The sequence below is a fragment of the Tupaia chinensis genome, unplaced genomic scaffold (genome assembly GCF_000334495.1).
Source record: "Tupaia chinensis unplaced genomic scaffold, TupChi_1.0 Scaffold000078_1, whole genome shotgun sequence".
Taxonomy (NCBI): Eukaryota; Metazoa; Chordata; class Mammalia; order Scandentia; family Tupaiidae; genus Tupaia; species Tupaia belangeri.
Genome location: NW_006159539.1, coordinates 7,937,135 through 7,958,839, shown reverse-complemented (window position 1 = coordinate 7,958,839; position 21,705 = coordinate 7,937,135). Strand labels below are relative to the sequence as shown.

General features: G+C 48.1%; 1 protein-coding gene across 1 annotated transcript in view; it reads left to right on the top strand.

The window, feature by feature from the left end:
- The window catches only part of ST8SIA2 (ST8 alpha-N-acetyl-neuraminide alpha-2,8-sialyltransferase 2), a 76,256-nt gene that overhangs the window by 26,578 nt on the left and 27,973 nt on the right, over positions 1-21,705 (top strand). Inside the window, exons 2-3 of the mRNA XM_006142672.3 lie at positions 14,592-14,654; positions 19,138-19,266. Of these exons, the coding sequence (XP_006142734.1) occupies positions 14,592-14,654; positions 19,138-19,266 (192 nt within the window). The remainder of the gene's footprint in view (positions 1-14,591; positions 14,655-19,137; positions 19,267-21,705) is intronic.

Here is a 21,705-nt window from a genome sequence, read left to right as displayed (position 1 = left end):
GCCCACGCACCCTTTGGCAATTTCTTTTTTTTTTTTTTCTTAAAGAATTTTTTTTATTTAATATTATTATTTTTACCTTGACCAGCAAGAGAGACAGAGAGAGAGAGAGAGAGAGAAAATGAGCCCTCAGATCACTAGGGCTGGGACTCAAACTATGGTCAGCCATATGGGAGTCTAGCACCCTAACTACCATGCCACCTGCCGGCCCCAGCACTGACTGTTTAAAATGTGTTGAGGACATGATTTAATAATGAATTTTCGGAGCCAGAAGGAATCTTAAAGATGCCCTGAAGACCCTGACCCATCCATTCACCTCGGGTGTTTGTCTCTTCCCAGTCACAATTCCTCCAGGGGGCAACCACCAGTGACATCTGCCTGTCCCTCCCAGAAAGGAGAGGTCTGCCCAGGGTCACCGAGTCAACCAGGCAGGAGTGAGGAACCAGAGCCAAGAAGTCTCAGGTTCTCCTTTCCGGGAAAGACAAGCGGCCACTCCTGTCAAGTGTCAATGGGGTTTGAGTAAGATGGAACTGAGAAATGCCATTATAAAGTAGTCAGACTAAAGTTCCTATTTTTTTTTGGAGAGATTTTCGCTATAGGGCACGTGTACTTGCCAGACAGAGAGAGACATAGAGACAGAAAGCGAGAAATCACCCCCCCAGGGAGGATGGTCATGCCACTATCCCTTCTCCTCCATTCTCCTCCCGGGATCTTGGGCACGCACGCACACGCGCCCGGCATGAGTTCTAAGCCACCAGGTCTGAGACACGAACCACGGTCGACTACGTGGGAGTCCAGCGACATAGCCGTTACACTAACTGCTGGTTTCCAAAGTTCCTTTTTTTTTTTTTTTAAGAGAAATTTTTATGCTATAGGGCTCATGTGTTCACTGGAGAGACAGAAAGCAAGAACTCACCCCCCAGAAGGGATGGCCACACCACAATCCCTTCTCTATTCTCCTCTTGGGATTTTTGGGTACACAGGCACCCATGTCTGGTGTGAGTTTTAAGCCACCGGGTCTGGGACTTGAACCACAGTCAAGAATGTGGGAGTCCAGCAATGTAACCATTATGACATCCACTGGTCCCAGACAAGAGTTCTTTCGACAGAATGATGGAGACATAAACCAGATTGGAGTGGGACAAGCAGAGGGTGGTGTGTGGAAACAGCTAGTGTAGACAAGTCTCAGGAAAGTCTGCAAAGTCCTGGTGAGAGCTAGAGCCCTTCAGCACGCCTCTCTGCCTCCCGTGGCAATACAGATGAGCAGGCCCTGACTGCTCAGCTCCGGTCAGGGGGCTGGCGGTGAAGCAGAAGCCTGGAGGCAATGACAGCTGAGCAAGGGACCCCTGCTGCCGAAGGAACCAGGATACCAGGCAGAGTGAGGGCGTGGCTCACCGCACAGCAGAGGCTTCAGAACGGCGGTGGAGGAGACTCGGAAAAGGCTTTGCAGCCATGAGCCCCATCCAGAAGCCTTCTCTACCCAGTGCTTCTCAGCTCCAGCCCAGCCAGCTGCACTGGTTTTCGGGTTTTTGAGCAGTGGGGATTCTAGAATGCAGAATTGTCATTGAAGTCTCTCTTTCTCTCTCTCTCTCTCTCTCTCTCTCTCTCTCTGTCTGTCTCAGTCTCTGTCTCTCTCTTTCTCTCCAGTGAGTGGATGCAACTTCTAAAGTGAGAAAGCACCCCTTGGAGGGATGGCCACATTGCAGCCCATTCTCCTCCAGTCTCCTCTTGGGATTCTGGCCACGTACGCACATGCCTGTTTGTTTTTCAAGCCACTGGGTCCAGGACTTGAACCACCCAGTCAGCTATGTGGGACCCAGCTGCCTTTACCACCACACCACCAGCTGGCCCAAAGTCTGTGTTTTAAAGTCTGTCTTCTGGGACCAGGGGATGGAAGAATGATTATGTCGCTAGACTCCCACATAACTGACCGCAGTTGGAGTCCCAGACCTGGTGGCTTAAAATTCGTGTCAGGCGCATGTGTGTGCATGCTCCAAATCCCAAGAAGAGAATGGAGGAGAAGGGATTGTTGTGTGACAATATTCTGGGGGCGGGGGTGGTTTCTTGCTTTCTGTCTCACTCTCTCTGTCTCTCTGGTGAGCACACATGCCCTAACGGGGGAAAAAAAAAATCTCAAAAAAGAAAAGCCTGTCTCCTTATAAGGCAGGTAGGCAGGTGTAGATTGGTAGTCCCAGCGTACGCTTCCTCTGGTTGGTGCCTCTGCTCATTCTGAAAGTGTCCTGGTTTTGACGATAAATTATACTGTCCTCCCCAGTCATAATGGCCCAGAGTTTCACAATGAGAAAGAGGAAGGCTCAGGAATACGCATGGCAAGAAACACTTGGCTTCTGAGTGACTTGTTTATTGCATTTTGATGTGCAGATGTCTATAAGTACTTTTATATAAAGACGGAGGAAATTGGCTAGAACGTAATCAAAGCCCTACGTTCTTGGGGACGTTTTCTGCAGTTGAGCAAAGAGGAGAACCAAGAGTGAGCTGGTACCTTTCTGTGTACTGATGAAAGCCAATTAACAAGCAAAAGTTTGCTGAAGTCAGAGCCCCGGGGGTAAATGACAGGGAGCTAATACTGAATGGGAAGGAAGAAGGGACAGTAAGAAGAGCTGAGTTGGAGATGACAAGCTCTGATGGGCTTGCCCACACACTCTCCACTGGCCCCCCAGTGCTCCTGGCAGCCCGACACCCAAGATCTCACCTGGCATGGAAACCACTACCAGACTGGAACCCACACCAGTCTCTAGAGCGCCTGCGCCCAGAAGGGTCTCGGTTTCTATGAAGTTCATCAGCTTCAGTAGAAAGATAACACTTGCTATATATGGGGCCAGACAATGGCATAAAACTAGTACAAATGCACTCACATGGAAAGGTCCTGGGTTTGTGTCCCAGGGCATCCTTCTACGCAAGCAGCATGATGACCTAGACTGGCTGAGGCTAAGGGTAGATCGCAGCATGAGAATCCTGTTGAGGGTGTCCCTTTCTCTCTCTCTCTTTCTCTCTTATGGAGAAACAAATAAGTGAACATTTTTTACACAGTTTATTTTATTATTACTTGATTTGTTATAGGGCATGTGCACTCACCAGAGAGGGAAACTGAGGAAGCAAGCCACCAGGTCCAGGACTCCAGCCAGGGTTGGCCATGTGGAATCCAGTGCCTTAAATACCACGCCACCTACTGGCCCATTAAGTGAACTTTTAAAAACAGATTTGCTGGAGCCAGAGGCTGGCATAGCAGCAAACCTCCACACTGCAAGACTGACCCACATCGCAAGATTCCCATTTGTGTCCAGGGATCACCGTGAGTGTGCCAGGCACATGTATATCCATGACCTGGGGCTGGCTGGGGACAGACTGTGATATTAAGACTCTGTTGGAAGTGCTGCTTCTCTGTCTCACTCGCTGTCTCTCTCATGGAAGAAATGAACTTTAAAATAAAGTAGATTTGCTATGGAGAAAAAGGTGTGTCCAAGGCTGTTGAGAACATCAGCAAAGCTATCAGGCCTGACCCCTACCATGGACCTATAGAGTCACAGGCTTGCAGTGTCTCCTGGGGCATCAACACTAGGAACCCCGGTGAGTTTCTGCACAAATTGAGGGGGAAAAAAATTCAGTAGCATCCCGAAAATGCAAAGGAAGAATCACCTGCAAATTCATGAGTTGTACTTTAATCTTCTTCTCTCAAGACTAATCAACTGTTTAAGTTGGGTCCAGACTCGTAATTAAACCTGTCAGCTCCTGAAAGTTCATTTTCTTTTCTTTTCTTTTTTTTTTTTATGTGAGATAGAGAGCAAGACCAAGCACATGAGAGAGAGAGAGAGAGAGAGAGAGAGAGGCAGAGAGAGAGAGTTTTTTGTTTTCTGTTATTTTTATTTTTGCTATAGGGCATGTGCGCTTGCCAGGGAGAAGGAGCAAGAGGGAGGGGGTGAGGAGGAGGGAGGGGGAGAAAGAGAGAAGGAAAGTGATCAATCACCCCCCTAGGATGGAAGGCCACACCACAACCCCTTCTCCAGCATTCTCCTCTCAGAATTTTGGGTGCACATGCACCTGACATGTTTTTAAAGCTGCTAGGTCCAGGACTTGAACCATGCAGTCAACCATGTGGAATCCAGCACCTTGACCTCCACACCATCTGCTTACAGGGCTCTACCACGTTGTGATCCTCCCACACCAGCCTCCCAGTCATCTAAGACCACAGACATGCTGGGGGACATTCAGTTGGGCCAGGAGCCAAACCCCAGCCTCGCACACAGCCCAGCCACCAAACAGCACACGTGACTCCTTGCTCCACCACGACTGGGCCCCAGTGGTTCATTTTTCTGAGCCCGACTCTCCAGCTAGAAACCGCGAACATGGGAAATCCTAGCACAGCTAGACACTGGACATTGCCGTATCTATAAATAATTAGGCCTGGTACACGTATAGCAAAATATCGCAGGCTGGTCCCACAGCACAGTGGTTAAGGAAGCCAGATCCTACATAAACAACCAGGGTTTGAATCCCAGCCCTGGTAGCTTGAAAAACACACTGGCCATGTGTGTATACATGCCCAAAACAGTGACAGGAAGGAAGAATGGGAGCAAAAGGACTATGGTATGACCATACCCCATTAGGGGATCTCTCTCTCTCTCATCTCTCCCTCTCTCTGTCTCTGGCAAGCACAAGCATCCTATGGCAATTTTAACAATCACACTGTACTCCATAAACATATTCAATTATAATTGGTCAGTTAGCAATAACAATAAAAGTAAATAAACACTTAGTGGCCAGACAGTGCTACAGTGGTAAAATGCTGCTCTCTGCAAGGCTGACCTACATGGGAAGGTTCCAGGTTCAAGTCCTGAGACCTCTCTGCGTATATACTGAGCACACAAGGGACCAGATCCAGGGCAGGCTGAGGGTAGACTGAGGTGCCAGAGCCCTGCTGGGGGTACTGCCTGTCTGTCTCTGTCTCTCCCTCTCTCTCTTGCTCATGGTAGAAATAAATAAATAAACCTCAAAAATTTTTTAATTGGACTTGGGTGAAGAGGTTAAACAGGTTTGCTAATTGCTTGTCATAACACAGGTCTGACTGTGCAGTTTTGCTTTTAAAATTCACCAGGAGGTGCATGCACTTACAAGAGGAAAGAGAGAGAGGAGAGAGAGAGAAAGTGAGAGAGCACCCCCATTCGGTATGGTCATGCTGCAATCTGTCTACTTCTCTGTCCAGGACTTTGGGCATGCACACATGCCTGGTGTGTTTTGTTCAAGCCATAGGGTTCGAGACTCAAACTGGGACCGTAGGTGGCTATGTGGGAGCCGGTGGTCTTAACCACCGGGCCATCAGTTGGCCCACTTTTTTTTTTTTTTTTTAGTTTTTGCTATAGGGCATATGTACTCACCAAAGAGAGACACAGAGAAAGAGAGGGAAAGGAGAAATCACCTCCCAGGTGGATGGCAACACTGCAGTCCCTTCTCTTCTACTCTCCTTCAGAATTCTGGGTACACGCACACACATGCCTGGCATGTTTTTCGAGGTGCTGGGTCCGGGACGCAAACTGTGCAGTCAACCATGCAGGATCCAGTACCTTAACCACCACACCATCTGCAGGCCCACTTAAAAAAAAAAAAATTAGGGTTTTGCCATAGGGCGCTGACACTCACTGGAGATACAACACAGAGAGTGGGAAAATGAGAAATCACCTCCCAGGGGCAATGGTCACACCAGAATCCTTTGTCCTCTATCCTCCTCTTGGTATTTTTGGGCCCACATGCACCTGAGCCTGGTGAGATTATCCTACCATCATGTCCAGGGTCCGGGACTTGAACCATGGTCGACCATGTGGGAGCCCCGCACCTTAATCTCTACACCATCTGCTGGTCCCTCGGCCCACTTTGTTTTAACGTATCATTTTCATTCACTGTCTTAAGTTTACTACACACACTCTGCCAACAAGGAGTATCATACCTGAGGTGGGAACAAAACTGACATGGTAAAGTGTGCGCCTTTGAAACGGTCGGCTGCTACCATCAGTGTGGCTGAGCGCACTGTGACCGGGTTACATGCACAGACACGCATGTGGCACAGTCGTTACAACTCGGATGACGCCTCGCCCTATAGAACTCTTTCTGGTGCGCCAAGTGCTCTTCCATATATTTTCTCATTTGGATGACCCAAGAGCATCTGTGTTTCTAAGATTTCAGCCCTTTGGGAATGTTCTTTAGCAAATTTTGCTCACCCGAGCACCTCCTGTCATGGAACCAAACAGGTATCAGCCGTTCTCTGTCACAAGAATGTAAGCTTATTTTATTAACGTTGAGGCAAAGCCTAATTAGAAAAAAAAAGACCAAATCCCTTGTCCACTCACAGGATTCATCCTAGAGCCTAACATCTGCCGTCTGAGCTGCTCTGAGTGACAGTCTGCTCCGTCCTGTGGATCTCTGGGCGGGGAGGAGGTGTCGCGCACGGGCCAGACACGGCACGCAAACTGCAGAGAAACCCTTAGAAGAAAAATCCATTTAACGCTGAAGTTTGATGTAATTCACTGAGCCCCACTTGGGTAAGGCACTGTGAGGGCCAAGGTGGCAAACATGACAGTGGCCGGCCCTGTGTGCAAACAGGTTTCACCTATATTCATCGGCTTAGTTTACTCTGCACACGCTTCCAGGAGGGAATACCATGTCCGAGGTGGAACAAAATCAATATTCTAAAATGCAGACCTTGAAAACAGTCGTCCTCTGTCACTGCTATGGCTGAGAATATTGTAAAACGTGGTCCTAATATTGTGCCTTGTTTTAGAGAGTCTTTTTTTTTTTTCTATAGGGCATGTGCACTTGCTGGAGACAGAGAGAGGGAGAAACGGAGAAAGTACCCCCTCCCCCAGGGGGATGATCATTCAGAATCCCTTCTCCACTGTTCTTCTCTTAGTATTTTGGGCGTGCACACACACACACATACCCAGTGTGTTTTGCAACTTGCAGGGTCCGAGTTTCCAACCAGGGATTTGGCCATATGGGACCAACTTCCTTAACCTCCACGCCACCAGGCTGGCCCTAGAGTTCTTTATAGTGTTCAAATGTCTTGTCTCAAGACCCTATTGGAGAGGCTGTGTATGTCTCGTACTCATGGTAGAAATAAATACATTTAAAAAAAAATTTTTTTCAATTGGGCTTAGGAGAAGAGGCTAAACAGAAATGCAGTTCCCAGGCATGACAGACCCAAAAGATCAGATCAAAGCCACTGGGGAGATGGTTCCTTATACCCACAGGTGCAAAGAGGAGTGGGCACACCTCTCCTCATCTTGGGGGGGGGTAGGGTGGGCCACACAGGAAAACACCAGGGTCAGAAGGAGCCAGAGAGAGGGTGGAATAATGTCAATATGTTGCAAGAGCTTCCCTTGTGGTTTCCATAGGAAGGACTGGAGGAGGCCAAAGAGGCAGGGTAAGCGGCTTAGGACAGGCTAGTCAGGAGAATTTCGGTGGGCTCTGGGGCGGAGGGGCTGTTTCCAGTTGTCTAATACCTGTCTGGGGTGGGTGGGTGGAGGCATGGGGAACATTGGCCCTGGATTGGTCGGTGTTGTATTTGAAAGATGCACTCCCAAGCAAGTTGTTTACCCTCTCTAGGATGCGACTAGCTCTGGGAGGGGCAGTCCCTCTAGGGCCAGCGAAGCCCCAGATGTCAAAGCACCCAGACACAAATGATCAAACGCTTGGCTAATATGCACCCGCACCTGCAAGGGCTAACACTTTAGTGTGGGGAGCTGCTGAGGAAGCTGAAACTGGGACACAACCCCTCCCCAGGCCTGGGTTTCTTCAACAGTGAGAGGAAGAGTTCAGATTGTGTAAATGACAAGGTTTCTTTAAAGCCTCCCATCTGTAATTCCAGGAAATCATTAAATGTGAGAAGGAGGTGACAAATGCTGTAATGGAATGGAGTGTTCTGGGAGAAGGAGGGAAGGTGGCTGAGAATCAGAAATGGGGCTGGTTTTGGAAGGGAGGCACCGATCTTGGGTTAGGCTAGGACAGAAAGGTGACACAGAGGAAAGGTGACACAGAGGGGCCGCCTTGGAGGGGTGAGAGGAGAGAGGGGGTTTGTCTTTTGAAAGTCACCAGGCAGAACCATGAGTTGAGCCCAGATTCTCAGTGGGAGCCCCAGGGGACACTGGAGATACCTCTGGATATTTCTGGTTGTCACAACTTAGGGCAGGACTAGGGCTCCTGGTACCCGTGACTAGCAGTCATGGAGGCTACACCCCCTGCAGAGCACAGATGGCCACCCCACTCCCAGCCCCATGAACAAGAAAAATCCCTATTAGAGAGTCAACACTGCTAAGGTGGGAACACCCTGAGTTAGAGGGAGGGTTGCGTGGAAAAATACGTGGACTTGTGGGACCCTGCATCACTAGGACTCAGCATTCTCCAGGGCCTGGCCTGCAGGAAGGAAAAGGGAAGGCAGTGGGGGTGGCTGCTGGGGTGCTTCTGATCACCTCTCATACCAGCCTGGGGATTGTGGGAGCAGGAGACAGAGATACTAGCCAAAGAACACCAAGACTCAGGGGCCAACAGATGGCATAATAGTTACGTTGCTGGGCTCCCACATAGTCGACTGCGGTTCGAGTCCTGGACCCGGCGGATTAAAACTCACGCCAGGCACGACACGTGCCCAAGATCCTGAGATGAGAATGGAGAAGGGACGGTGGCTTCCTCATCTCCTCAAGGGGTAATTTCTTGCTCTCTGTCTCTATGTCTCTCCATCAAGCACACGTGCCCGATAGCAAACATCTCTCTTTAAAAGGGAAGAATAAGATCTGGAGATCTAACCTACAGTGCGGCAACTATAGCTAATAACATTTAATACCAATATTATCACGGTTTTAATATCATATACTTGAAAATTGCTAAGAGGAGATAAACGTTCTGACCACAGGGGGCAGGACAGTGGCACGGCAGCAAACATGATGCCCTGCAGGCCTGACCCCCATGGGAAGCTTCCAGCAGGCGCACAAGCCCATGGTCAGGGCTCACTGAGACTGGGAGTGGATGGACTGCAGCTTCTAGGCTCTGTGGGGTACAATCTGTCTGTCTCTCTTGCTCATGGAAGGAATAAGTATGCTTTAAAAGAAAAAAAGAATGTTCTGACACCAAAAAAAAAAAGGGTAAGGATGTGAGTTGCTGGCTATGGTAATGAGCTTGATTGAATCATTTTGAAATGCATGCAAGGGGACCAGCAGTTAGCGTAATGGCTATGTCGCTGGACTCCCACGTAGTCGACCGCGGTTCGCGTCCCGGACCCGGTGGCTTAAAACTCACGCCGGGCGCATGTGCGTGCGTGCCCAAGATCCTGAGAGGAGAAGGGACTGCGGTGTGACCATCTCCCCTGGGGGGTGATTTCTCACTTTCTGTCTCTATCTCTCTCTGTCTGGTGAGCTAATGCGCCCTATAGCAAAATAAAAAAAAAAAAAAGAAACCTCTCCAAAAAAAAAATAAATAAAAAAAATTCATGCACTATCAAAACATCATGCTGCACATCGCAAATATAATTTCTATCTGTCAACTATACCTTTATAAAGCTGGTGAAGAGTTGGGGACTGAGAGGGAGGGAGAAGGAAAAAAAAAAAAAAAATGAATGAGGGCCAGGCCCATAGCCCAGTGGTTAAGATCTATGCACACGAAGCCAGATCCCAAGTAGCCAAATGCAGTTTGAATCTTGGCGCCAATGGCTTAAGAAAGATGCCAAGCACGTGTGTGCACGCCCTACCTCCTGACAGAATGGAGAGACAGAGGAGAGGAGATTGTATAGTCGCATCTCCTTAGGGGATGCTTTCTTTTCTTTTTCTTTGAGAGTTTTTTTTTTTTTTTTTTTTTTTTTTTTGCTATAAGGTGGGTATATGTGCTCCCCGGAAAGACAGAAAGCGAGAAATCACCCCCAAGGGGTATAGCCAGGCCACAATTCCTTCTCCATTGTCCTCCCAGGGTCTTGGGCACGCACACACACATGCCCAGCATGAGTTTTAAGCTGCCGGATCTGGGACTTGAACCACAGTGAACTGTGTGGGAGTTCAGTGACATAACCATTATTCTGGGCTCACTTGGGGGATGCTTTCTGTCTGTCTTTCTCGTGCTTTCTAGAAATACACTTTTAAAAACTGAGCCAGCTTGTGGCATGTGGTTCAGGCAGAAGACTGACTGGTTCAAGTCCTGGATCCAGAGGCTTGAAAAGCACACCAGGTGCATGTACATGCGTGCATGAGGGGATCTGAGAGGATCTCTCTCTCTCCTCCTTTTCTCCTCCCTCTCTCCTCTCAGTGAGCACATGCGCCCTCCAGCAAAAACAAACATAAAAAAAAAAAAAAAAAAAAAAGGAATGAACGTCTTTGCCACTGCCTGAGCTGCCCATGAAGGCGGGGGCTTTATTTGTCTAACTTTGCAAGAGACCAAAATATCATATCACTCAAATAAATTTTCATTGAGTCAGTGAGGAAGAACATTAAATTAGATGCAGTGAGGTCCTCACCTGGAGCCCTTTTAGACTTCATGAAAGACGGTGAACCAGATTTGTTGGGGTTTGCTTTTTGAATAAGTAGAGTTTTAGGTGTTTATGAAGTCAAATCTGTCCACATTTTCTCTCATGATTTCTTCTTATCCTTCTGAATTTAAAAGGTTCTTCAAATACACTACAGCCTTCATCAAAGACATGATAAATAGTCTCTTCCAGGTCTTTACCGGTTTCTTATGATTTGCCTCCTTTAAATATTTACCTGTTTAATGCGATCTTTCCCAGAGGGTGGTGCCGGTATGCCTACTACCTCTCCTGATAATGTAAGATGACGTTAGGAACTCCATCGATACATATTTTTGTGTTAATAGTTCTGTGGGTTAGTTTGGATTTTCTTAAATTTTTAAATAATTTGCTATAGGGAATATGCATAACCATGACTCCACCTGCTGCCTTCTCAACATGTTTTTCAAGTCACTGGGTTCAGGCCTCCAACCAAGCAGTCAGCCATTGGGATCCAACCACCTTAACCACCACACCACTGGCTGGCCTAGTTCTGTGGTTTTATTATAAATTAGTATGTAATCATATCACATCTGTATTTCACAGTTGTTATTCCTTAGGATAAGGGTAAGTTTTTAAAGATGAATCAGTTTTAAAAATTAAGCAGATACTAGTGGGAGCCAGCAGGTGGCATAGGGATTAAGACTCTGAACTCCCATGGCCAACCACAGTTCAAGTCCTGGATCCGATGACTTGAAAATCACACCGTGTACATGTGCGTATGTGCCCAAAATCCCAGAGAGTGAAGAAGGGAGGAGAAGGGATTGTGATATGGTCAACCCCCCTGAGGGGTGATGTCTCACTTTCCCTCTTATTGTCTGTCTCTTTCCAGTGATCACACACTCCCCATGGCAAAACCTTTAAAAAAAAAAAAAAGGAAATAATAGTAAGTGGTGTTGACATACATGGCCAAATGGTGATAGGAATACAGGAATCATTGAAGCTTGGTAACGCTGATTAAATCCATTTGAAAATTAATTTGTGGTCTCCAACAGGGTAGACACCCAACTGACTTTCTCCCACTCACCTCAGATTGTTAAGCAGTTACTTCAGGCTGTGCATTAGATTTCTCTTTGATAATATTTTTTAAGATTGTGTATTAATTGTTAAGTGTGACATTTCTGGACAGCCTCTTCTGTTCCATTAACTTTTCATTAGCTATTATTGTAGTTTTAATTATAGCACTTCACTTAATATCTGTCCGGGGAGGCCTTCCCTCCTCCAAGAGGGGACTGGCTTGGAAAAGACTGGGGTTGAAGGAGCGTGAAACTGGATAGCAACACGTCCAGCAAAGCCCTTGGGGCCTGACCCCGATGAACTAGGGTTACAGGGTCCAGAGCTGGCCAGACACTCCCAGGGCCCAAGCAGGCAGGGCAAGAACTTTGCCATCTTTTTTTTTTTTTTTTTTTTGGAGAGGTTTTCACTACACGGCGCGTGTGCTCGCCAGACAGAGAGAGACATAGAGACAGAAAGCGAGAAATCACCCCCCAGGGGGGATGGCCATGCCACAATCCCTTGTCCTCCATTCTCCTCTCGGGATCTTGGTCACGCATGCACACGCGCCCGGCGTGAGTTTTAAGCCACCAGGTACGGGATGCAAGCCGTGGTCGACTACCTGGGAGTCCAGTGACATAGCCATTACGCTAACTGCTGGTAACTTTGCCATCTTAAGGGAAAATGAGGAGAGATCCAAAAAATAAATATTACACATTACATTGCAATGAGAAATATCAATAATACCCTGTGTAATGAAGAAATAAATTTGAGGGCAGAACTGTGGTGCAGCAGTAAAATGCAATGTTCTGTGAACGTGAGCCACATAGAAAGGTTGTGTGTTCAGGTCTGGCGAGTTCCCTGAGTGTACACGGGGTAACGGGGTATGCATGTGTCCATGCTCCATGGCTGGCTCAAGTTTGGGGTGGGCTGTGGTATCAAGAGCCTCATGGGAATGCTGTTTCTCTATCTCTCTTTCTCTTTCCCTTGACCACTCACAGAATAAATAAACCCAGTAAACAAAACAAACAAAAAAAACCACCTTGAGACCTAAAGAAACAACTGCGATGAGACCCTGGGTACATTATAGCGTGCCCCTGTTGTCTACTTGTCTGGCTGTGAAATGAGAAAATGCTGCCCATTGCCCAATAGCATTAAAAAGATAGTCCAGGGACCACTAGATAGTGTAATGGTTACCTCACTGGACTCCCATGTAGTTGACTGTGATTCAAGTTCCTGACCTGGTGGCTTAAAACTCATGCCAGGCATGTGTGCATGCATGCCCCAAATCCCAAGAGGAGCCTGGAGGAGGAGAAACTGCAGCATGGCCATGCCCCCTGAGGGGTGATTTCTCACTTTCTGTCTCTGGCCAGTGCATGTACCCTGTAGCAAAAATCCCTCCCTAAAAAAAAAAAAAAAAAAGAAAAAGAAAAAAGTTATTCCAATCTATCAGGAAAAGATGTGTATATTTAAATATACATAAATATTACATAGTTACGTGTGTGTGTGTGTGTGTATATGTACATGTACGCATTTTTACATAATGCATAAACTAATCCCAAGGAAAACATGTGGGAAAATCCAGACTTAAACTCAGTTTAGGAATAAGAATTAACTCCACCCAAGGCCAGCAGGTGTCATGGTGATTACTCCCAAATGGTTGACTGCAGTTTGAGTCCCGAACCTGGTAGCTTGCTTTCTCATTTTCTTTCTCTGTCTCTCTGTCTCTGTCTGTCTCTCTCTCTCTCTGTCCCTCTATGGTCATATTTTAAAAATAATAAAGTTAAATAATATAATTATCTAAAAAAAAAATTAACTCCACCCAAAGTGGTCTCACCTAATGACAGGATGCCTTCAAATATACAACTTACTCAGTGATGTCCACTGTTGCCTTGTTTTTTTTGTTTTTGTTTGTTTTTTCTCAGAGTGACCAACATCTTGACAGAAAGGCTGAATAGAACTTTAAAAAGTGAGAGAAGTATGAAGTATCCTCCCTCCCACACCACACACCCTATAAATCAGTGGGGAATTTTTTTTTTGTATTAATAATTAGTCTCTAAAACACACACGGCACAAAATGGGTTGGCAGGGGTGCAGGTATTCATTCACCCTCCGGCCTAGGATGACAGCAGACAGGGTGAGACTGTGTGGGGAGACGGAACGGAACCTGACAGAACGGAAGAGAGCGAGCCTTACGAGTTTACTCGAAAAGCCTATACTTCAGAGGAAGGGGTAAAGGACCCCATTACTCACCCGCCCCCCTCCCTCACCCCTACCAAATAACACCACTTAATATTAGCTCCTGTCACCAAAAAGCAAATGGTTACCACACTTGCTGCAAGCACAGCTGAGTCCATCTCCTTCCTCTGTTGAGTTCCCAGTATCTCAAGGTTGGAGGGAACGGGACAGACAGCATCTTAGACCAGCCAGTGGCACAGTGGTTAAGCAGCAGGATCCCACATAGCTGACTCCATAGTTTGAGTCCTGGATCTGACGGCATGAAAAATACGCCAGGCACGTGTACATGCATGCCCAAAATTCTGAGAGGAGAACAGATTACAGCATTGCCATCCTCCCTGGGGGGTGAATTCTCACTCTCTCTCCCCCTCCCTGCCTCTCTCTGGCAAGCGCAAGAGCCCTATAGCAAAACTTAAAAACAGAAGGCAGCACATGAGCACGTGTTAGTAAAACGACCTGAAGACGGGCAGACACTGAGTTGTGCTGAATCGTGCTACCCAATGGGATTAATTAAGTGAGACTAATCCCAAGGAGGTTTATTTTCAGTCTCCAATGGGAGTTTCACATGGAAATGACAGTGCTAATTCAAACCATGTTCAAGTGGGAGGCAGGGGAGGATCCAGTAGGACCCCTTTCCTGTAAAAAGCTTGGAGTGTGGCTGGGCCCAGGACTCTGCCCACTCTGGAAAGTGCAGAGTGAGAGCACACCTTCCCTCTGTAGTTCCCCAGGTGGGCTATGGGATCTCCTGGCGACTGAAGAGGGCTCTGTAAAGAAGAGCTGGGTTTATAAATAATGCATTTCCTTTGTCTTGCAGGAATTCTGGAGGCAGAGGTACAATCAGATCAGCTGTGAACAGCTTACATAGCAAATCTAATAGGTTTGTAAATTAGATTTTGTGTTCATTTGTTTTTGCTGTAAGGCAGCTATTAATCTGCTTCTCCTCTTTGCTGGATGGTGCCCTTCTCACTTAGCAAATAGATCTGTTTCATTTCACTTTGGCTTTGCACTTTCCTAATCACTTTTGGGAGGAGCTGTGGATGGAAGATCACACAAAATCAACCAAGGTCTAGAGGCTACAGGGATGGGAAAACACAGATGGATAAGAGACGCTTTCTGGAAAAGAGCCCACCCACTTCGGAGTGCTTGGGCGGCCAATGAGCTTACTCATACCTTGCATTTCTGCTAAGCAATGGAGACCCTGAAGGGAACCCGGACTTTCGCCTAATTTCATTGCAGGAGATGGCTTGTGCAGAAGATTAAGATGGAAAATAAGGCAGCCGGGAACTTTGCTGAGACCTTTTTAAATATTCAGGGAGTCAAACAGTGAAGTTTACCCTGATTATCGAACGTACACTGTCAACTTAGAAAGAGCGTGATCATTTCACCTGAAGAACAGTGCTGGCCTGGGGGCCGCTGGTGCGCAGACAGCATGATGCAGGGAAATATGCAACAAATGGTGTCCCAGCCCCCAGCCCAGGCTTGCCCCTGGTGTGGTCAGACAGTGTTCCGGGTCTCCACTCTCCACCATCGAAAGTGTCCCCAAACCACGGCCTGTAATCTTAAACCTCAGTTTAAGACGTACTGGAAGGAGATGCCGGGTTATCTTACACAAACGAAGGCCACTCCCTAAAATACAGACCGTGTTTTGCGTCCTCAATATTCCGTCCTGGCTAGACTGGGAATAAGCAATCCACGTTATCTGGAGGAGACTCTATTACTTGTCCTTCCTTATTTGTTAGGGCTCTCGACCCTAAGAGACCTGTCAAGTTCGTTTCTGAGCTGGCAAAATTGACTCAAGAAACTGTCCCCTCAGTCGGGGGCCTCCTAACTTCTAGACCACTAATGACCTCTTAGCCACCTTGGTGTTGAAAATGAAGCTTAGGTTCTACCTGGTGGAATGAGATGGCAGAAATAATGGAGCAGGCCATGTATCTCCAAGTACCTGTCTATTCTCTAAGGGAAGATACCCGCTTTTTGGAGAAAGATGTCACTGTTGCTCAAGCCCAAGTCCCGGTGGTAACTGAGGGAGATGCAGACTCTTAAGAATTGACTATGAGGGGACGAGCAGATGGTTTAATAGTTACGTCACCAGACTCCCACAGTTGGCCATGGTTTGAGTCCCGGGCCTGGCAACTTCCAAATCACCGCGGGCATGAGCATGTGTACCCCAAATCCCGAAAGAAGAATGGAAGAGAAGGGACTATGGCATGGCTGTCCCCTCTGGGTGGCGACTTCTTGCTTTCTGTCTCTCTCTGTCTCTCTGGCGAGTGCACACAGCCTATAACAAAATTCTCTCTATAAAAAAGAAAAAGAATTGAGTATGAGAAGTGGAAAGAACGTTCTGGAAGCCAGGCAGCCCTGTCGTTAGCCTGGTGTTTGCTAGAATAACATTGGGATTACAGCTGCTCAGTACACAGGGCTAGGCAGCAGCCCTAGAACTCGAGGTGTGAAAGGTATTCACTGCGGTTCATTAGCATCAGTGAGGATGTACCCAAGGCATCAGAAGATGATCCCTGAGGGTGATGGGTCAGGAGTTAGGAGGAAGAGCATCATAACCATGAAATGTACCTCTAGTGTCATCTAGAAGACAGATGGAGTACTGGGGAGAGGAAGACCTCAGTTTAGGAATCCAGCCATGTTTGTGCAACATGAAGCATATAAAACCCATGAACCAAGGAAAGAGCAGACGGTGTAATGGTTACATCACTGGACTCCCACGTGGTCAACCATGGTTTGAGTCCTGGACCCAGCAGCTTAAAATTCATGCCGGACACTTGTGCATGCATGCCCAAAATCCCAAGAGGATAATGGAGGAGAAAGGATTGCAGCAAGGCCATCTCCCCCGCCCCCCAACCCCCAGGGGGGGGTGATTTCTCACTTTCTATCTTCCTGGTGAGCACACACACCCTATAGCAAAAATCTCTCAATAAATAAAGTCATAAAAAAATAAAACTTGTGCACCAATACGGTCTCTGGGATTATCAATCCATCCCCTTTATTTTGCAGATAAGAAGGCAAAGATCAGAGACCTGAAGGGATGTTCCCAAGTCCCCAGCCAGATAGTGACAGAGCCAAGGTTAAAGACAGACCATGGCTGGCCACACAGGGCCCGTCCAAGGCGACGTGAGGAAGTGGGGACAGAAATGGAATTTCAGCACTATCCGTGCCTCCTCCCTGCCTCCCCTGACACCACCTGCTTCTGTGTGGCCACTCCGTAGTATGCAAGCCACGTCTGGAAACCCCTCCTGGAAGTCCTTGGGCAGGTCTACTCTGTGAGCTTCCCTGACAGCGTACCTCTGTAGATCTTTCTTCCCTGCGAGAACCCGGGGTGTCATCCAATAAGGTACAGCTTATGGGAAGCATCGGACTAGACTGAATCCACCATTAGCCATGAGCTGCCAGGCCCCAGTCACTGACTACTGAGACGAACACCAGCCTGCCTCCTAGGAAGTCAACTCCTCGTCACAAACATGACCAGCTCCCACACAAGCTGCAGTGAAGCTTGACGTCTTGGGGTGCGGATGTCCCATCTATAGTCCTGAGGTTTCTGCTTCTGCCTATGGTCACACAAACAGAGGTGCCAAGAAAGGCAATCATACCAGCTCCTGCCAGAGTCCCTGACATGGGGCCAGTGGTGGACCTTTTAGATTCTAGAACCTTAAAGCTAGGTATCTACCTCTTCCACACTTTTTTCCTATACATGGGGAAACTGTGGATCAGACAGGTAAAGTGATCTGTCTACAGTCACACGGCCTTATGAATTCTTTCCATGGTACCTTCTGTTTCCTTCCATAAAAACAGTCAAAATTCCAAAGGATAAGAGTTCTGTTTTCTCTCATAGGCTCCCTTAAGATGCATGCTCAGAGTCCATGTGTCTTTCCTCAAAATCCTTTCATTTTTCCATCTCCTGTAAAGTTACGTATATTTGTTTTTTTGTTTTGTTTTTAGAGAGAGAATTTTGCTATAGGTCACGTGCTCTCCCCAGAGAGATAGAGACAGAGAGCGAGCGAGAAATCACCCCCTTCAAGGGGGCTGGCCATGCTACAATCCCTTCTCCTCCATTCTCCTCTCAGGATTTTGGGCACGCACGTCCAGCATGGGTTTTAAGTCGCCATGTCCGTAACTCGAACCAAGGTCAACTACGTGGGAGTCCAGCGATGTAACCATTATGCCATCTGCTGGCCCCGCGTTATAGGTATTTGAATCCAAGATGAGGCTATCAGTCAGAGGAGTCAAGAACACTGAGCAGTGAAGGTAGGGGGATGGAGCGATGTGAGAGACAGCACAAACCCTTAAATGAATTTCTTCTCCATCTGCAAAACGAAGCATTGGGCTTAGACCTCACTAATAGGATTTCATCTTTTCTAACTTGCTGTTCCGAGATCCATGCAAAGGATGTCAATGTTCAGTTTGAACTCTTTAAAGCTCCAGAATTTGCCATCGCAAATCCATTTATGGTTCTAACTGGGAGAATCTGTTGTCAGCACAGACAAAAGGAACTTCGGATGTGACCCACAAGTACCTGTGTGTATCCGGCAGAAGGCGGCCCAGCTCCTAGACTGTCACGAAAGATAGAATTGTAACCTGGTTTCTTAGAAACCTACTGACATAGATTTCAAGCCTCTGAATTCAAGTGTATCCTCCGATGTCTGGCACTCCCGAGCTGGGTGTGAGATGCTGTGTATCCAGAATTATGATTTGTCCCAGGAAGACAGAGCTGGTCAGCTCCTTTATGCACTCCGAACCCCAATTTCAAATTCAAATACAATACTTATTAATTAAGCACCTGTTGTATTGGCCCATTAGGTGAATACAAATGAGGGCGATCCCCCTTTGACAGTAGAGGCAGAGAGAGACAGTTTGGATAATTCTGTAGCAGAGTGGCATCTCAGGGTTACCGACGAGAGATTGGCGGGAAGAGAGAGAAGGGAGAAGCCATGGGCTACAATGACATCGCCCTGGTCTGAGCTGTTTTTCTCTTTATTAAGTTCATAAGCCGTTACGTGAGAGCCAGCGGCTAACGGAACTGCTCCTTGTGGAGTTCTTTATCAAGAGCCCGAGCAGGAAACATCGCTTTTCTGCCAGTGACTGGCAGGTTGCACTGGGGAAACGTCAGGAGACGGAGGGGAGAAAGATAGTTTTAATGCCCTCCCTTTCTGTGTTCCTCAGTTCTACCTGAGGGAGGGGGTTTGTGCATTTCTAGGAGATAAACAGACTCCCTTCCTTTCTCAGGTAATAACTGCAATTTTGCGCTTCTGCAGAAGTTTACATTCACGCCCGTGCAAAAACAAAACTATTAGACTTGTCACAGGCATGCTAAAGGATCACATCTACCCTCTTCCTTTTTTTTCCCCTCCCAGAGCTGAAGTTGTAATAAACGGCTCCTCGCCGCCAGCTGTTGTTGACAGAAGTAACGAAAGCATTAAGCACAACATCCAGCCCGCGTCGTCCAAATGGAGACACAACCAGACCCTCTCTCTGCGGATCAGGTACTGGCGATGACCCGCAGGGCCGGAGTCAGATCTGGCCTTCCTCAGCATGAGCCAGCAAATGGCGCTCTCTGTCAGGTTAAGAAGCCAGGCTAGAAAGAAAACGTCTCTCTCCTGCAGAGACAGGTGTCATGCGTAAATGAGCAGGTGGAAATGAAGGCTCAGGGGACGACTAGCAGGCGAGCTTGTGGTTGCAGTGGCTTAGGCCAGGGAGGTGGCAAGAATTCCCTGCTGGTCCTGGCCTCAGGAGTGACACCCGGGCCGACAGCACTGAGAACTTGGTTGGTGGTGGCTGCCAATGGCCTTTTCTTCTCTGGTATAAGGAATCGTTTCTCGTTTGGGCCCCTCTACCATCCACGTCCCCTTTATGTGACAGCCCTCCAGTTTGTCCCTAGAGACCCCCCTGCCCCACAGTTCTTCTGGCTGGAATAGCCTGGTCCTCTCTTACAACGTGAAGAACTATCACCACGTATTGAGATACCTAGGTACTGATGCCACACAGGACCCCAAAGAGAGAGGTCTGTCCGGGTAGAAAGCCACCCTCGTCCTGGTCCTTGCAGAGAGGTATTCAAACGGCAGTCACTGCTGGGCGCCCGGGGACGGGGAACTGTAGAGAAGGATTTATAACTTGGACATTTTGGACTTTTAGCTTCGATGTAGCTATGAGTGACCAAGCAAATATTGGTCAGTGTATCGTATAATCCAACTAGTCATTTTCAGCATCGTGCTGGGGGCCCAGGGTGCTGATGTGAATCAGACGTGTGAGCGGGGAATACCAGTGTAAGCAAAGGCAGGCCAGGGTGGGATGGCGTACATACTGGGCAGTATTATATCTTGTAAACAGGTGGACGTGAGGAGGCGGTACTGTGGAAGAATCATTCACTTTGTAAGGGGAATGAGGAGGCTGGCCAGGAGCAGTGGGTTTTGAAGGGTAGTTAGGAGTTTGCCAGGAGCACCAACCTGTGTCCCGCAACGCAGAGTCTGAAGTCTGGCATTACTGCACAGGCAAGAGGTCGGGAAGCTGCAGGGCAGAAGTAAGTTTGGAGTGGAGACCAGGACCAATGCGGAAAGACCTGAGGCCGATCCCGGGCCACTACCATGGGGGAAGGAGGGGAGAAGAGCCATCTCTGGTGTCTCCCACACAGAGCAATGAGCTGCCTGTTCCAGGTGGGCTCACTGTCAACACAGCAGTGACTCCAGCCCCTCACTCTTGAGACTTAGCTTGGGGACACAAGGAGTGTGGGCAGTAAAAAGGCATGAGACTTGGTGTCTTGGGTACTGAGAAGCCATTTGAAGGGGCTGACTGTGGGCTCCCCACTTCTATCATCCTCCACCCCATATTCAATGCCTTTTTTTTTTCCTAACAGGATTAGAGTGAGAGAGAGACAGTGAGAGGCAAAGTGAGAAATCACCCACCAAGGGAGTAGCCACAATCCCTTCTCCATTCTCCTCCTGGGATCTTGGGCACACACACACTAGCATGATTTTCAAGCCACGGGTTTGGGACTCAAACTGCAGACCAGCCATGTGGGAGTTCAACACCTTAACCACCACGCCACCTGCTGGCCCCTCAATGCCTCTTTGAAGCCTCCTAGGCAAGTGGGCCCTCCGCCCTTATCCTTTCGATCAGCCAAGACACCATGGAGTTGGTGAGACCACCTGTCTTAGTGTCCCAGAGCTGACAACTTGGTGTTTGAAAACATTTAAGCACTCCCTGAAAGGTTCCAAGGGTTCCCTCTTCCTCCTTTCTCTCACCTCTTCCAGCTTCTGGTGGCTCTGAGCGACCCCTGCGGCCACATCTTTCCACTCTCTGCCTCTGCCTACACCTGGCCTTGAGCTCGGTGTCTGGGAGCTCTCCTCCTCTGCTGCCTCTTAGAAAGACACCGTCACTGCATTTAGGGCCCCCAGGGAATTTGGAATGATCTTGTCTCTAGGGCCTTAATTTTTTTTTTTTTTAAACATTTTTACCATAGTATGTGTGCATTTGTCAGAAAGAAAGAAAGAGAGTGAGAAAGCAACTCGCAAGGGGGCTATTACCGTGCCACGATTCCTTCTTCATTCTCCTCTTAGGATTCTGGGCATCCTCACACATGCGCCCAGCATGTTTTTCAGTCTGCTGAGTCCAGGACTCGAACTGTAGAGCTGGCCGTGTGGGATCCAGTGCCCTAACTACCATGCCACCTGCTGGCCATCTAGGTCCTTAATGTCCCCTGCAAAGCTGGTGTTTCCACTGAAGGCCGTGTTCATAGGTTCCAAGGTTAGGAGGCGGACGTATATTTTGGGGGCCCTCACTCACCCTGCGATGCTACCTGTGAGTGAAACCTTCCGGCCAGTACACGCTCTCTCACTGTCCCCACGTGCCCTCTTTCCCACTGCTGGGTAGAGCAACGGACTGCCAGTCCCCAGCCTATCACTGGTCTTTGAAGGAGCCCGTACACT